General features: G+C 39.5%; 1 protein-coding gene across 1 annotated transcript in view; it reads right to left on the reverse strand.

Moving 5' to 3' along the window:
- Positions 1-1325: 1325 nt before the first annotated feature.
- CAPZA1 (capping actin protein of muscle Z-line subunit alpha 1) overlaps positions 1326-18547 on the reverse strand; it is a gene marked incomplete at its 5' end in the record, with an annotated part of 50077 nt that continues 32855 nt past the window's right edge. The window contains 6 exon segments of the mRNA NM_001133618.1: positions 1326-2948; positions 3331-3393; positions 5806-5877; positions 13144-13222; positions 13819-13898; positions 18224-18430. Coding sequence (NP_001127090.1) covers positions 2808-2948; positions 3331-3393; positions 5806-5877; positions 13144-13222; positions 13819-13898; positions 18224-18430 — 642 coding nt within the window. The 3' untranslated portion in view covers positions 1326-2807.

Here is an 18547-nt window from a genome sequence, read left to right on the forward strand (position 1 = left end):
GTTTCTGTGCTCAGAGAGCTTATATATACTCTGTGCATTTATATATACCCTATCTGTTCAAAGAAGAAATTTAAGTTAGCTCAACTTAAACTACAGGACAATCCAGCTTTGTTCTGTATTTACCAATCTTCCTTTGATTTTTCACATAGTAGGTAGTTGAAAAATGAGACAATGGTCACCAGCATTTGGTTTACTTGGTAGTTTTATAGAAAATTGTAAATTCACAAGTTGGCATTCAAATATTTATCATTCTTTGAGTTTGAAGAGAATATGCCAAGTTTGCCAAGCATCCCATGAACCTAGATGAGTCCAGCACCAAAGTCTTAGATTATAAAAGAGAACAGGAACTGGAACTAGGCAAGCAATAGAGGGATAACCACTGAGGCTCAGATGAAAAAAGTCTTCAGCAGTGTCATTTCAAACCAAAATATAGGAGGGAGGCCTCACAAAAAAACGCTTTTCCAGATGGCTGGGAAATCTTTGCCCTAGGGTACAACAGGCTGATTTCAGCAGCTTGTGGTGATAAAATAGATACAATTCAAGCAAATATTCTGCTAAGGGAGGTTAAGAAGGGGGTGGAAGCGGGAGAGGGAGTGTCTCTGCCAGACTTGGTAAGGAGGGTTGACTTCCTCCCGACTATACAAGTAACCAAGGCCTTTAGATAGTTAAGGGGTTAAGAATTTTTTTTTTAAAAGTCTAAGCTAAGGAATCAATGGGATAGCAGGGGCAGGATGAGAGTGTTAATAAATTAAAAGCAAGAATGTTTCAATCTATTTGCATTACAAATAGAATGGAATGCAGCTAAATATTCCTCAAAAAGGTGGGAATTTGAACTGGCCTTGCATGGAGTACTTGAAGCATAAAAACTCCCTCTGGTTTTCTTCTGGGAACCAGGATAAAAGCCTCTCCCACAAGTCTGTAGCTAGGCCAGCTAAGGAGAGGAAAAACAGCATTTCAAGATAATGAAATGTGAAATATTACCAAGTTTAAGGCAGGGATTCTTTCATTTCTACTTCTGCCTAGTGACTACAACTGTACTTCGGCCTTGCTTTCTGAATGATAGGTACAGAAGACAACTACATTTTTCCCTTTGAAACATGGGTAGTCTTTGAGTGAAGAGCAGTATGATCCACAGATATTGCTCACGCTTTAAAAAGCTGTTCTTTGCAAATCTGTGGATATTCACAGTCTATAATAGTTGAAGGTAGAAACCAATTTTAGAAACCCTAAACATTCTCAACATAAGATCAAATACAGCTGAATATCTTACCTTGAGAACCAAGGCTGAAGCGATGAATCAAAAAGGAGAGACTCAGACAATTTTAGAACAAAACAGGTATATTTCTATTAGACTATCTGATACAGAAGATAGTGTGGTATGGATGGATAGTATGAAGGACAAATAATACAAATATATTTTATTTGAAATAAACAAAAATGCATACACAGCTCAATGGGTCACTTGGAAACAAACTGTTGCTTGACTATATTACTGAGCAGAAACAAAACGGAAGCACAAACACCTTTCTTTTTTTGACATGTATCTGGAGATGGGTAGGAAGACACTACTTGGTTTTTTAAAAAACTGACCTTCCCTTAAGGCCTGGTCATATAAGTGTAAACAATGTAAATGAATCCACCATTACCAGTTGTCATATCATATCTATGTCACCTGTATTCTGAGATTACACACATACCTGCCAATATACCTGGGAAAGGTTATTTTATCACAGTTACACTTGAGTTCTTGGCAGGCAGGACTGAGGAAGAGTAATTTGAAATAAGTTTTACATCCTATTTAGAAGAAATCACTAGTATTTCCTTAAATAACAGGTTACAATAGAAAGATACTGCCTGGAAGTTATCCTTTCACTTTGGTTCATTTTTAGTTTTTGTTTATGATTTACATAGCTGTTTAATTCATTTGCTTATAGTACAATTCTGCCATAAAGTATTAAAGCACAAGATACCTATTATTCCTTCAACATCTGCATTTTTCAAGTTTTATACTCTACATCCACAGTACGTCAGCAGTTCTTGAATGTTTAAAAAAATAAATGGGTAAAATGCTTCTAAAAATGCACATGTTTATAACTACAATGGTACTAAGATGGGAAGGAGACAATGAGAGAAGGGATAAAAGCAAACATGTTCATGTACAGGGAATGTGGTTCAAGTCTTTGGATTTAAAAACAAGTTCCCCAGAGAAGCTGGCACTTCCTTTGCCCTCCAAAAAGGACCTGAAAAGTCCCAATCCAAACTTTAGAAAATTACAGTTATGAGATGCAATAAATGATGATCAAAGCAGTCAGAGGGAGAAGGATGAATGTGTCTTCCATTTAGCTAGAGATTGTAGCATAGCCTCTTTAGGTGTTGGTGGGTCAGTAAAAACGACTGAAGTACCAGAAGTGCTTGGAAGGATAGGGGTAGAAAGTAATGACCATAATACCTTGTCTAAATCAGTAGCAGGGCTTCATGGCTAGGAAACTTTTTTAAACAGTAAAATGTCATTAGGATAGATCACTCTCTCACCAACATTAAATGTGGCAGAATTAACCAAAAAAAAAAAAAAAAGAAAAAGAAAAAAAAGATTTACACGTAGATATAGCAGTAACAGAAAATTACAAGGCAGAGAACACAAAAGAATCAAGACAATGCTATAGGTTCAACAGTATTCCATGAGGCTAGAAAACCGGTTAACTTTGAAAGCCCTAGCAAAATATCACTCTTGTTTATAAATCACTTATCATATGACCACACGTTGAATCCTTGTCTTTCCACATACTGAAGAATCCTACATTCAGCCTTTAAGCATTCTGCATTTCTTTGCCAATCTTGTAGCTGAGTATCTTGTTCCAGTCGATTTTGGTGCGGGTAACTGGAAGCTGCCGGCGCAAGGCCTTGAATGTGGTATCTGACATTGTTTGATAGTTTTCACTAATTGCTGTCTGCAATAGATAATTGAAGATGAGTTGCTTGAACAGAAATGGGGCTGGTTGTGAACAGAAAAGTAATGCTATAGTCAAAGGATATGCTTGAGTCCCCTATGAAGGATAGGCAGGATATATTATTTTCAATGAGCTCCTCTCCAATCTCTGAAGTAGGTCAAGAAGTTCACCTATATTATTTCTAAACGAGGGCTACAGTCCCAAACAATCCTCAAACCCTGACTGTAAGCAGAATGCCAACTTGGAAGGTCTGCAAAGTCTCCACATTTAGTAAACTGAAGAGCATGTATATTTACATTAAAGGACACAGGCCTAACAAAATATGCTAACAGCAAAATAATAAGATAGTAGATCTAGGAAAATTAACTCCAAATGTTCTTACCTGATACTCGTTTTCTGCATTCTCTATGATTTTAATAAACTCCTTGGCAGTTTGGGCTTCATTCTAAGGGAGGAAGGAAGAGGGGGGAAAATCAGATTTTTTTTTTAATGTGTAAGCAGTAAGATCCTGAAAAGTAAGTCCATCTTAACTAACATTTGTATAACAATTTCTAGTTTACCAAGTGTTCCCATGCCCACTACCCTCCTTTGATTTTCACAACAACTCTATAGAAGAGACTATATTATAATCATAACCCCCATTTTGCAGATGAGAAAACAGAATCCTCTTAAGCAACTTGACCAGAATTATACAGCTTTTGAATGATAAAGATGGGATCTGAAATTAGGTCTTCACCAAAAAAACCCATGCTCTTTCCACTCTACCACAGTACACCCAAAAGACATCAAGTCTTGAAACCTTGACTCCTTGAAAATATTTCTGGTTTAAAATGGTATGAACAATGCCCTTTGACACATCAGTCATATACATAGGCTCACATATGCCTTTATTTGCCACTTATGATGTTAAACTAGTCAATCACATTTTGTACTACGTGGTTCAAGTCTAAAATGAAATGAATCTCCGTCTTCCTGTTACCATTAAGTACAACAGAATTAAAGGGAAGAGGGTAGGATTTAATATCTAGAGCAGCAGTCCTAAGACAGACTATGAGGTCAAAACTACTTTCTACTTTCATAATAATACTAACACACAGTTATTTGCCTGTTTCATTTTCACTCTGTAATGTGTGTATGATGTAATTTCCTAGAAACTACATGATGTGTGATGACTTTATCACTTTCAAGGATAATGAAAGGTATGAAGCAGAGGCTGGGTGCAGTGGCTCATGTCTGTAATCCCAGCACTTTGGGAGGCCGAGGCAGGTGAGGTCAGGAGTTCAAGACAAGCCTGGTCAACATGGTGAAACCCTGTCTCTACTAAAAATACAAAAATTAGCTGGGCATGGTGGCAGACACCTATAATCCCAGCTACTCGGGAGCCTGAGGCAGGAGAATCACTTGAACCTGGGAGGTGGTGGTTGCAGTGAGCCAAGACAGTGCTCCAGCCTGGGCAACAAGAGCAAAACTTCATCTCAAAAAATAAACAAACAAGCAAAAAACAACTAATATCACAATAAAGTCAGCCATCTTTTAATAAACCAGACATTACACAATTTGTGAAGACACAGACTAATGCCATTCTTCCCACTATTTTTTCTTTTGATTTGGAAAATATATTCACAAAGATGTTACTTATTAACAAGTAATGGGTTTGTTATCATTATTTTTAATTAACGAATATTTTTAACACTTCTTAGTTTTATTTCTTGCTTTCTTTTTGAGACAGGGTTTCATTCTGTCACCCAGGCTGAAGTGCAGTGGCACGATCTTGGCTCACTGCAGCGTCAACCTTCCTGGGCTCAGGTGATCCTCCCACCACAGCCTCCCAAGTAGCTGGGACTACAGGAACTCAGCTGATTTTTATACTTTTTTTTTTGTAGAGACAGGGTTTCACCATGTTGCTCAGGCTGGTCTTGAACTCCTGAGCTCAAGCTTTCACCTGCCTCGACCTCCCAAAGTGCTGGGATTACAGGTGTGAGCCACCACTCCTGGCCAACACTTCTCAGCTTTAATTTTTGGTGAGGTAAACATTGATAGATCTAACACATAAACAAAAACTCTTTGGGGGTACTCAATAACTTCTAAGAACTTAAAGAAGTAATGAGACTATCAAAGAAATGCAAGAACAAATCATGTCTCTTCTTTCAAGGTATAGAACACAATAGTGGCCAGGCATGGTGGCTCACACCTGTAATCCCAGTACTTTGGGAGGCTGAGGCAGGGGGATCACTTCAGTCTAGGAGTTTGAGACCAGCCTGAGCAACATAGAGACCTCATCTCTACCAAAAATAAAAAAATTAGCTGGGCATGGTGGCATGCACCTGTGGTCCCAGCTACTTGGGAGGCTGAGGTGGGAGGATCGCTTGAGCCTGGGAGCTCGAGGCTGCAGTGAGCTGTGATCATGTCCTTCCTTGCACTCCAGCCTGGGCAACAAAGTGAGTTCCTGTCTCAAACAGAACACCACCACCAAACCACAAAACATTCTAATTGAATACTCCTAAAAATGTTGTTTCTCTAATGATATAAATGCAGCCCTATAGGATGCAGTTTGGTAAACTTTCCTTGCTCTTGGTATTTATTGATTGAAGGTATTGCTGTCCTTGAGTAACTATTACAATTGAAAGAGAGCAACTAAGAAGGACATTTGTCTAAAGTCATAATCAATATTGTGAATCAAAAACTGTGAACTAATATATGCTGGTTGGTGGTAAGAGGCACTAACAGAAGTGGCCAAAATCAAAACATTAAAAGCAAACTGAATTTCTACTAGCACAATCAGCACTCAGGATCGAAACTAATTTTTTAAAGAAAAATGAGACATGAGTAAGACAGACACTAAATATTCCATACTCACCGAAACAGTTAGTGAATCCTGTACATCTTTATGACTAACCAACTGAACATTGCCATCTTCATAATAATGAACCTGTGTGAGACAATGTTTGAGCCTTTTTAGGGGAAGTTCATAGAGAAACCCGTTATTTAGGACACAAATCCATGCTTTAAGCTATCTTTAAGTTGATGAGCCATTTTACCAACTCTGAACAAATAATTAATATAAGCAGTGGTAATTCACAATGGTTGTTAATTAATCCACAGAACACTTAAGTTTAAGAATGCTTTTTCCTTAGCAGGGAAAACTGATTATTAAGTTCAACATTTATTACATGCTTTTCACATTCTAAGCACTGTGCTAGGCATTGTGAATACAAAGGTAAATAAGATCCCACTCTTAACAATATTAAAATAATTAAAGTCATTAAACATTAGTTTTTCTCTGTGAAAACCAAGGAATTCTAATGGATCCTCATACCTAATATTTGGCACATTTCTCCATATACATTATCATCAATATTGGTAAGCAGAACTGACCAGGTACAGGAAAAGTCACATTGAGGGTTAAAGACAGGATAGAAAAACAAATATTTTATTGGTAAATCAGATATTTTTAAAAAGTAAGATAAAAGTAGTTCTGAATATGTAAGGTAAAGTGAAGTGCTACAATTATGAAAACAATTAGCAAAAAGGAGAAGAGACTAACAAGTCAATGACATTTTAGGTTAAGTTTTGGCAACTTAAGATAGGTTTAGTCACCTTGACAAGGCTACTAACTGGTCATACACAATATGATGAGGGTATCCTTTTGTGCATTTGAATAGGATCTTGAAAACAGTAGTTGTCACCTAAGTAGACAGGTAGAGAATGATATCTACACCAAGGAGATAAAAAAGTATAACAGAATGGAGTATAACTGGTTTAATTTGGAGAAGAACAAAGAACTCACTGCATATGAATATGTGTAAAAAAGGAGTGTGGCAGGAGACATTGTTATGAATTTGGAAACACAGACTGTGAAGAACAAAGCACCCTATAAACCATGTTAAGAATTCAGACTACTCAGGAGGCTAAGATGGGAGGATCACTTGAGGCCAGAAGTTTAAGACCAGTCTGGGCAATATAGCAAGATCCCCATCTTAGGGGAAAAAAAAGAATGCAGATGTTATCCTATTATAGGTGACACACAGGAAAAGGAATGTTTTAGAAAGATTATACTTGTGCTATGAAGAAAATAAAACGAAGGAGCTGCTATTGGAGACTTAATGCCAGAACAATAGTCCAGGTAATGCCATTTATCTAGTGCTATGATCTTAATGTTGGTACCTTCCCAAAATTCTTATGTTGGACCAATATGCAATGGGATAGTATTAAGAGGAGGGGCCTTTGGGAGGCGATTAGGTCATGAGGGTGAAGCCTTCAAGGGATTACTGCCATTCTAAAAGAGGCTCAATCAAGCTTGCTTGCCACTCTTCTACCTCATGAGGACAATGTTCACCCCTTCTGTCATGTGAGAATGCAGAAGGTGTCACCTATGAGAAACAGAACTCACCAGACACCGAATCTAATAGCACCTTGATCTTGGACTTCTTAGTCTCCAGAAGTGTGAGGAATAAATTTCTGCTGTTTATAAATTACCCAGTCTAAGGTATTGTGTTATAATAGCTGAAACAAGGCCGGGTGCGGTGGTTTATGCCTGTAATCCTAGCACTTTGGGAGGCCAAGGCGGGCGGATTATGAGGTCAGGAGTTCGAAACCAGCCTGGCCAACATGGCCAAACTCCATCTCTACTAAAAATACAAAAAAAAATTAGCCAGGTGTGGTGGCAGGCACCTGTAATCCCAGCTATTTGGGAGGCTGAGGCAGGAGAATTGCTTGAACCCAGGAGGCCGAGGTTGCAGTGAGCCAAGATCATGCCACTGCATTCCAGCCTGGGTGACAGAGTGAGACTGTGTCTCCAAAAAAAAAAAAAAAACCCCGAACAAACTAAGACATCTAGTCTATGCTACCAGGAGATATTTGAACAAAATAATGTTTTGAGAGATAAAGCAGAAAAGGGAAAGAGAACAGTAATCTTCACTTACTTCATTTCACTTACTCAGTAATCTTAGCTGTAGGAGCTATTATTTATTAAGCCTCTACTATGTGTTAGACACTGTGCAAACACTTCACTATTACTTATATTCCCTCATTTAATCCTTTTTTTTTGAGACAGAGTCTTGTTCTTGTTGCCCAGGCTGGAATGCAATGGCACGATCTCAGCTCACTGCAACCTCTGTTTCCCCAGTTTAAGTGATTCTCCTGCCTCAGACTCCCGAGTAGCTGAGATTACAGGCACCCGCAACCACGCCCGGCTAACTTTTGTATTTTTAGTAGAGATGAGGTTTCACCATATTGGCCAGGCTGGTCTCGAACTCCTGACCTTGTGATCCACCCACCTCGGCCTCCCAAAAGTACTGGGATTACAGTCATGAGCCACTGCGCTCGGCCACATTTAATCTTTACAAAAACTCTTATGAGATGAGAACTACAACTAACCCTATTTTACAGCTGAGGAAACTGAAGTTTGCCTTGAGGCAGTTATTAAACAATAACTTATCCATGTTCACACACCTAGTAAGAGGAGGAGCTAGGATTTGAATTAGGTCAAATTCCAGAGCTATCCAACATATGTAATACCTCCCAATGCTATGTTTTGTCAAAAAGTTAGAAATTCCTTGATCTGGGGAGAAATAGTGTCTCAGCAGGGGCTTACTCTTTGTGGATATCATTAGAAGGGCATAACAGCCAAGCTTCATCTAGGCAGAAAGCTATTTGCAACAAAAAGACTTCCCTGGACAACAAGAACCTCCTACCTATCCTTGTTTAAAGGACAAAAATAAGTATCTTTTTTTTTTTTTTGAGACAGCGTCGCGCTCTGTTGCCCAAGCTGGAGCACAGTGGCTGATCTCGGCTCACTGCAACCTCTGCCTCCTGGGTTCAAGCAATTCTCCTGCCTCAGCCTCCTGCGTAGCTGGGACTACAGGCACGTGACACCATGGCCAGCTAATTTTTGTATTTTTAATAGAGATGGGGTTTCACCGTGTTGGCCAGGCTGGGCTCGATCTCTTGACCTCATGATCTCCCTGCTTTGGCTTCCCAAAGTGCTGAGATTACAGGCGTGAGCCACCGTGCCTGGCAAGCATCTTCTTTAATGAGGACAAACAGCTGGCTCTATCCAGATGGGCAAGAGAAGCTAGACTTTCCATATCCTCTCTAAACCCTGAAATTTTACCTTTTGGCTTTCTAAGAGGTTAAAGAAGAAAAGACAATATAAGAATCCACTGAGAACAGGCATGGTGGCTCACACATTTAATCCCAGCAGTTTGGGAGGCTGAGGCGGGCAGATCACTTGAGGTCAGGAGTTCGAGACCAGCCTGACCAACATGGCAAAACCCTGTCTCTACTAAAAATACAAAAAAAATTCGGCAGGCTTGGTGGCGGGTGCCTGTAATCCCAGCTACTTGGGAGGCTGAAGTAGGAGAATCACTTGAACCCAGGAGGTGGAAGCTTCAGTGAGCTGAGATTGCACCACTGCACTCCAGCCTGGGCAACAGAGTGAGACTGGAATCCACTGGAGACAAGATGAGAATCCACTGGAAAAGAAGGGTGATAATAAGAACCACTAATACTTACATGTAAAATCAGAACAGCAAAGATGTGGGCAAAAAAGACTGGGCTAAATGATGATGACATATAAAGGTTAAAATCCCAATAGATAAGAATATTTAAAATACAAATAGGTCACAATCAAATATCAATTTTGTTTTTTCATTAAAAAAACTAGAGGTTCAGGGACTGAAAAGAACATTCAAAAGGGGAATGAGCCGGGTGCAGTGGCTCACGCCTGTAATCCCAGCACTTTGGGAGGCCAAGGTGGGCGCATCACGAGGTCAGGAGATCAAGATCATCCTGGCTAACACAGTGAAACCTGGTCTCTGCTAAAAATACAAAAAATTAGCTGGGCGTGGTGGCATGTGCCTGTACGCCCAGCTACTTGGGAGACTCAGGCAGGAGAAGCGCTTGAACCCAGGAGGCGGAGGTTACAATGAGCCAAGAAGATCGTGCCACTGCACTCCAGCCTGGCGACAGAGCAAGACTCCATCTCACAAAACAAAACAAAACAAAAAGCGGGCAGGGGGAATGATTACAAACAGGATGGGAGATATTTAAAAAAAAAAAAGCCAGAGATCTGGCCACAGAAGAAACAAGAATTTCTGTATTTCTCAGAACTTGTCTAAAGAGAGGAGGTATGCAGAGCACATTCTTTTTGTTCAAGAATAAAGACTATACAATTAGTTTGAACTTCTGTTATGTTTCTTAATTAGGACATGGAAAGGAATATAGGGTAAGGTCAATAAGCCTGTTTTTGATCTCAATGAAAAATTCTAGGGCCAGGCACGGTGGCTCACGCCTGTAATCCCAGCATTTTGGGAAGCCGAGGCAGGCGGATCACAAGGTCAGGAGTTTGAGACCAGCCTGGCTAACACGGTGAAACCCTGTCTCTACTAAAAATACAAAAAATTAGCCAGGTGTGGTGGTGGGCGCCTGTGGTACCAGCTACTCAGGAGGCTGAGGCAGGAGAATGGCATGAACCCGGGAGATGGAGCTTGCGGTGAGCCGAGATCCTGCCACTACACTCCATCCTGGGCAACAGAGTGAGACTCTGTCTCAAAAAAAAAAAAAAAAAAAAAGAAAAGAAAAGAAAAATTCTAAAAAATATTAATTTCATTACCTAATACACTAATGATATTCTAATTTTTAGAAATTAACCCAGACTGGGCAATATAGTGAGACCCCGACTCTACAAAAAAATTTAAAAAGTTGGCCAGGTACAGTGGTGTGTGCTTGTAGCACCAGGTGCTTGGGAGGATGAGGTGGGAGGATCATTCAGTTGAGGAGTTTGAGGTTGCAGTGAGCTATGAAAGCACCACTGCACTCCAGCCTAGGTGATAGAGTTGAGATACACCGTTTCAAGAAAGAAATTAAGCTCAAAACTTATGTGTTCTAAGACCTTTTCTAGGTCTCATCTGCTAATATGAAAATGGTTCAATTAACTAACACAAATTTCAACATGATTGTCATCAACATAAATCCTCAGAAATTGTTGCCTTCTTAGAACGATGTTTTTGCCTATAGACTAGCCCGAAAGGCTAAATATCTTAATGACTTTTCCAAATAATTCTCACTCCAAAATTTAAAAGATATGTAAATGAAATAAGCTTTCCCCGAAAGTGTGCTCAATCTGTGCTTAAAAAGGTTTAAATGTGGGTCTGTACACTGGGCTGTATTTTGAATCTTACCATAAATTATCACCCTTTGTGATGTGTGCTCTCATTTTATAGGTTTGCACTGGCAGAGCTAAAATACAAATGGCTGTTTCCATCTAGAAACAAAGTAAAATTTATTTACAATAAGCTTCTACAATGCTGATACCATGGTTCTAGGAAGTTAATGCTAATGCCACAGTTACAAGAGATCTAGAGCGTTAGGCTACTAAGATATTTTGTTAACAGAAACAGAACAGTATGCTGTCTTAGGTTGCACCTTCCCAGAAGCAGACCCCAAGACAAAGATTAGAGGAAAAGTAGTTTATTCAGGAACGAATCTCACAAAGCTATAGTAGGGGACAGAAGAAGTAAGACACAGAAGGGAAGGAAGCCTTACAGGTACGTTTATGAGCAGGTTACGGCTGTGGGTATTGGGCTCCGGAAGACTAAATAGAACGTGCTTCAAAGTTGTCCTACTTGAGGAAGCTGCCATATTTATCTATCAACTCTTACATATCACTGAGGGCTGCTCCTAGAGCTGTGAACTCAACACCAGCCTGTCTCACCTGAGTTGGGCATGCTCCTATGGCCAGGAGCTACTTGTTGCAGGAAGCTATAGGTATATATAAAAAGAGAAGATTTACTTTTACAGAATTTATTACCTACGCACTTGATTAAATTAGAGCATTAAAAAAGACAACTCTTGGCTGGGCGCAGTGGCTCACCTGAGGTCAGGAGTTCAAGACCAGCCTGGCCAACATAGTGAAATCCCGCCTCTACTAAAAACACAAAAATTAGCTGGGCGTGGTGATGCGTGCCTGTAATCCCAGCTACTTGGGAGGCTGAGGCAAGAGAATTGCTTGAACTCAGGAGGCAGAGGTTGCAGTGAGCCAAGATTGCACCACTGCACTCCAGGCTGGGCGACAAAGCGAGACTCCTCCTTCTCCTCCTCCTCCTCAAAAAAAAAAAAAAAAAAAAAAAAAAAAAAAAAGACAACTCTTGGTAATTGTTGTTAAAGCACAGCTTCACATAATATAATACAGGTACGATTAGGTACTGATCTTCTCGGTTACCTGTACCTATTCTGACCTTACAGTTAGTGAGGCTTAAATATTAAATCACCCTGAATTTAGAAAATCGAACCTCTGCTAGGATATTAAGCTTCAATCCAGATAGGCATCAAATGAGTTAACAGCTATCTTATTCAGCTGCCTGTCTACCCTGACATCAGCATTAAAAATCTACTTCTGGGCCAGGTGCAATGGCTCACGCCTGTAATCCCAGCATTTTGGGAGGCCGAGGCGGGTGGATCACCTGAGGTCAGGAGATCAAGACCAGCCTAACCAACATAGAGAAACCCCGCCTGTACTAAAAATAGAAAATTAGCTAGGCATGATGGCGCATGCCTGTAATCCCAGCTGCTCGGGAGGCCGAGGCAGAAGAATCACTTGAACCCAGGAGCCAGAGATTGCAAAGAGCCAAGATCGCGCCATTGCACCTCCAGCCTGGGCAATAAGAGCAAAACTCTGTCTCAAAAATCAATCAATCAGTCAATCAATCAATCAATCTACTTCTGCTTGGCTATTTATATTCCAAAACACCTGCCATTCTCTCTAGTTATAATTTTTAGAAATTAACCCAGCCTGGGCTGGGAGGTGAAGGCTGCAGTTAGCTGAGATCACGTCACTGCACTCCAGTCTGGGTGATGGAGTGAAACTCTGTCCCAAAAAATAATAATAATAATTATTATTATTATTAATTTTAAATCTTTCCTAAAACTGCTGTTTGATAATTCCTAGTTATATCTTATGTTACCTTTAAAGGAAAAATAACAATAACCATGTTGCCATACACTCTACATACTATCCTTTATCAACCCAGAATAGCTCTCTCTATTTACCATCCCAAGAAGGAGGCTTCTATTTCTATTCACTGCTATCAGTTTCCCTTTGCATCTACATATACTTGGTCCTTATTTAATACCAAAGCAACTTGCACATGTTTTAAAGATGTGAAGTTTTAAGTCTATAAACATGTTGGAATCTCACCTGAATCTTAAGCACTCCAACCACCTGGGCTGTAGGTGGTGTGATGGTGAACTTCCACTCTGATCTCCAACGACCATTCCTATTAAAACACACAGACAACATTGCAGAATTAGCGATAAGCACAAGAAAGAGGTGATTTGCCACTGAGGTACAGAAGTTGGGAAAGAGGGGTGCAAAAAAGGAAAAAAAAAAAAAGAGAGCGAAACTGTCATTTCCAGTTTGGCAAACCCAAAGCTCTGTCTACTCAAATATAAGTCTGGATCTAAGTGGCCTGACCATAAGCCTTTTCTAAGTTATTTTGTCTTTCATTTTTCCTTTTTTCCCTTGAAATGGAAAACCATGCCTATTCTGCTCATGGGAGGCTCTTCCAAAATCAGATGAATAGGCTGCTGAGTTATACAATTAACTCAAGTAGCAGTAACCCTAAGCCAAGTAAAACTCAGATTTTCAATAGGGTGCTTTACTAATCACTTGTTCTCACTCAAAATAAAAGTAACTTTTAAAGGAAAATATAATTACAAAACTTAGAACTGTAAGGAATCTAAATCCCTCATTTATAGATGGAAAACTGAAGTCTGTAAGTTAAATAATTATTCCAAGCTAGTTGGATTAAAAACCAAGTCTCAACTGCTGGTCTCTTTCAGATATAAATAGAAGAGAATATCTATTTCTTACCAGAAGTTTTTAGGCTGAAACTGGTGGCTTTCAATACATGCAATAATAGTCTGTTGACCATCGATAGTTTTAGCATAAACCTATTGTTGGGGGAAAAAAAATAGTTAAAGACTCCAAACACATTTAATTTAAACAACACGCATTGTACAAAAGCACAGTGTTAAATCCTTGGGGGAGACAAAGAATCAGATAAAATGAGCTTACAACACAATAGTGCACATGGGATATGAAAACAAAGCAGAACATGTTAGGTTCTACCAGAGACAGTGATACAATGAAAACAGGGAAATACTGCTCTTGGTCAGGGGTACAAGGCGGGTGCCATTTAGGCTGGGTCATACAAGACAGATGAGATTCTGATAAGCAGAGACTGAAAATAAAGGCGAGACAGGAAACTAAGGACTTGTTCAGTGAAAGGCTGATAGTTGTCAGGTTTAGAGGGTGTGTGTGAAGTGGACTAATGAAAGACAAAACAGGATGGTAGATTTAGGTCATGTAATAGTAGATGTAAAGTAAGAAGTTTAAGGTTTTATTCTATAGGCAATGGAGAGACAGCAAAACATGACTAGAACTAATATTGTGGGAGAATAATCAATACTGGTATTCAAGATAAAATGAAGAAAAGCTGAAGCTTGGTTAGGAGGCCACAGGATTAATCTAGGCAACAAGTCAGAGTTATATTAATGGGAATGGAAAGGAAAAGCTGCATACAGAATATAGAAGTACAATCAAAGTCTAGCAGTATATTGCAAATGATGGCAAAGGAAAGAAGGAACTCAAGGGTGACTAAAAAGATGGTGGTGTCATTAACAAACTGGAAATTACAGATGGAAATGTCTAGTTAGTAGTTAGAAACCCTAACTCTTCTTTAGTGTGGGAGAGGTGAATGGAAATGCAATCACCAAGGGAAAGTAAGAAAAAAAAATAGTGCTTTATAGTCCACAAAATATGTTCTTACATGTACTTTCTTTTTCCTCCAATAAATCTGATGAAATATAGTGTTATCTATAGATAAGAAGTTGAAGTTCACAAAGCTTCTTGCCTAAGGTCACTCAGGAAGTGGTAAAGGTAGAATCCAAACCCACTGTTTTTGTGACACCGAAGCCTATGTTACTTTACCTGCATTAAATGAACTATGAACTTTGGGGAATACCTACATTTACAAAGGTAGGGGAAAAAAAGAACTTAGTACAGAGTAAGAATAATTAGGGGGCTGGGCGCAATGGCTCACGCCTGTAATCCCAGCACTTTGAGAGGCCGTGGCAGGGGGATTACCTGAGGTCAGGAGTTCAAGACCAGCCTGGCCAACATGGTGAAACCCTGTCTCTACCAAAAATACAAAAATTAGCCAGGTGTGGTGGTGGCCACCTGTAATCCCAGCTACTAGAGAGGCTGAGGCAGGAAAATCGCTTGAACCTGAGAGGCGGAGGTTGCAGTGAGCTGAGATCATGCCACTGTACTCCAGCCTGGGCAAAAAGAGCAAAACTCCATCTCAAAAAAAAAAAAAAAAAAGAATTAGGGATTGCTGACAGCAGCCTAAGTAAAAGATAATTTCTAGAAGTGGTTGATTGGCTTCAGTGTGAAATGCCATTCGGAAGTCATGGACAAGGAAAAGGACACTGGACCAGGTAACTCAGGAATCATTAGTAAACTCAGAGCAGTTTCTGTAGAATGGAGACTAGAGTAAAAAATCAAAGGGTTCAGAAGTAGATAGAGGAAATGGCATTAGCAGGCGAAGAATGTGTACTGATGTGGTGGTGATGCAGAGAGAGATGAGAGAAGGGAAAAAGTGGAGAAGAGGGAGAAAGGGCAAGGTGGAAAGGGCAGACAAAGAAGGAGAAATAGGCCGGGCATGGTGGCTCATGCCTTGTAGTCCCTACACACACACAACACACACACACAGAGAAAAATTAGCTAGGTATGGTGGTGTGCACCTGTGGTCCTAGCTACTTGGGAAGCTGAGGTGAACGGATTACAAGGTCAGGAGTTCAAGACCAGCCTGGCCAACATAGTGAAACCCCATCTCTACTAAAAATACAAAAATTAGCCAGGTGTGGTGGCAGGCGCCTGAAATTCCAGCTACTCGGGAGGCTGAGGCAGGAGAATCACTTGAACCCAGAAAGGGGAGGTTGCAGTGAGCCGAGACCACACCATTGCACTCCAGCTTGGAAGACAGAGCGAGACTGTCTCAAAAAAAAAAAATTTCTGTCAGTTTCAATCCTTACAAAACATGGGGGATTAGATGCCTGTCAGAGGACGATGAAAAATGTTTGGAACATACTATGTAGAAAATTTGATAGGAAATAAGGAGATGAAATTACGGACTACTAAGCAGGTCAGCTGAAGACATAGACATAGGATACTTATATACAGCAGACACCATCAGAACAATTCCATGACTTTCTGTAGGTCATTTGATAGCTAAGGACACAGTAGGGTTATTTGGTGCTGGAGCTCTCCAAATTAAGAATGGGTAGTGACAAACTTTGAACAGGTAACAAACAATAAATTCAAAGTATATTTAGGATTAAACAGTCAGTTTCTAAATGGGAGTCTAACATGTCTCCCCTTTGCAATACTGGCTTCCCAACAGGAATTCTATACTTGTCCAGTCCACCATAATGGGTATTCTCATTTAAAAAAAAAAAAAAAAAATCAAACATAATGACATCTAGCCTAACATTTATCTAACATTTATGTAGAGCTTACTTTGTGCCAGGCACTGTTCCAGGCATATATTACACATATTACTAATTCATTAAATCTTCACAACAACTCTATGAGGTAAAAACAATTATTTCCATTTTACAGTAAAAGAATTGAGGCACAGAGATGTTAAGTAATTTACCTAAGGTCACACAACTAATTAATTGGCAGGGCCAGGATTCAAACCAGTTAGTAAGGCTTCAAAGTAGGTGCTCTTAACTGTATTCTAGACTGCCATGTAATTCATCATCATTGTATACTTAAATTATTCTAGTGAAAATTGCTAAGAGAGATTTTCCCACAACAAAAAAAATGATAAATATGTGTAGTAATCCATGTTATTAGCTCAATATAACCATTCCACAATGTATACATATTTCAAAACATCATGTTGTACATATCATATTTTTGTCAATTTAAAAATAAAAAATATTCTAATCAATATTTTTCTTAATATGCCATAATTTTATAAAGGAAAAATAATAAAGCCAAATTTATCTATTTTTACAGTCAAGAGGTAGTAAAAGAAAATTAGGCCAGGTGCAGCAGCTCACGCCTGTAACCCCAGCACTTTGGGAGTCCGAGGCAGCTGGATCACCTGATGTCAGGAGTTCGAGACCAGCCTGGCCAACATGGTGAAGCCCTATCTCTACTCAAAATATAAAAATTAGCCAGGTGTGGTGGTGGGCACCTGTAATCCCAGCTACACAGGAAGCTGAGGCAGGAGAATTGCTTGAACCCAGGAGATGGAGGTTACAGTGAGCCAACACGGTGCCCCTGCATTCTAGCCTAGGCGACAGAGACTTCGTCTCAAAAAACAAAAGAACAACAACAACCAAAAAAAAGAAAAAAAAAGAAAATCACTCCTGATTTTTAAAAAATCGTTTTTTTTTTTTGTTTTTGAGACAGAGTCTCACTCTGTTGCCCAGGCTGGAGTGCAGTGGTGTGGTCTCAGCTTACTGCAACCTCCACCTCCCTGGTTCAAGTGATTCTTGTGCCTCAGCCTCCTGAGTAGCTGAGACTACAGGTGTGCACCACCACATCCAGCTACTTTTTGTATTTTTTAAGTAAAGGTTTCACCATGTTGGCCAGGCTGGTCTCGAACTCCTGGCCTCAAGTGATCTGCCCACCTTGGCCTCCCAAAGTGCTGAGATTACAGGCATGAGTTACCATGCCCAGCCAATTGTTTAGTTCTAATAGTTTTGATTACCTAATATAAACATCTAAACTATGGAGAAGTAGTTTGTGTAAAAATGCCCATATCAAAAAGCCATAAATATGAGCAATAGCTCTCTCAACAATCTTAGTATACCATTTTTTCTCCACGTCCAAACCAAAGACCTTTTAGATCTGGGTAAAAATACAAATAAGAAAAAAATTAGTTTAAAAGGTTAATTTAAAAAAAGAAAAACCAAAGACCTTTTTCTGATGGATGTAAGGCATTTCTCATAAGTCAAATATGAAAACAGAATACACTGATACCTAAATTTTTTGTGCATTGGGATTTTAAAAAGAAATTTTCCATATAAAAATTTCCATTTATTTATACCCCTTTCCAAAATGATTTAGGGAATAAAATGCAGAGGAGAAGAGAGCATGGCTAAGAAGAAAGTAGGGATGTTTGGTAGGCCAAAGCCTCCAAAGGATAAGGTAAATATAAGAAAACACTCTCTGATAACGAAGCAGTCAGATACTTAACAGTACAGAAGCCGTTGGAATAATGGTCTTTCACATAGGCTCTTAAAGCACTGTCACAGGATTCTCTCCAAGACTTCAGACCTCCATCTACTTCTTCTGGCTGGGGGTCACTTGCTTCTTTCCGTAAGTGGTCAAATTTAAAGGAAATTTTGTTTCTTGGATCTAAAAATCTGCTATTACCCAGGTCACCGTGCTCTGTAATTAAGACCTTCCAAAGAATCATTAAACATATGAGTAACTCTGTAAAAAAGACAATCTTACTGCCGTTTATGAAACACATCAATAAAAATTCTGAGGCAGTTAACTTTTCATTTAGTCAGATTTC

Source organism: Pongo abelii, chromosome 1, assembly GCF_028885655.2.
Source record: "Pongo abelii isolate AG06213 chromosome 1, NHGRI_mPonAbe1-v2.0_pri, whole genome shotgun sequence".
NCBI lineage: Eukaryota > Metazoa > Chordata > Mammalia > Primates > Hominidae > Pongo > Pongo abelii.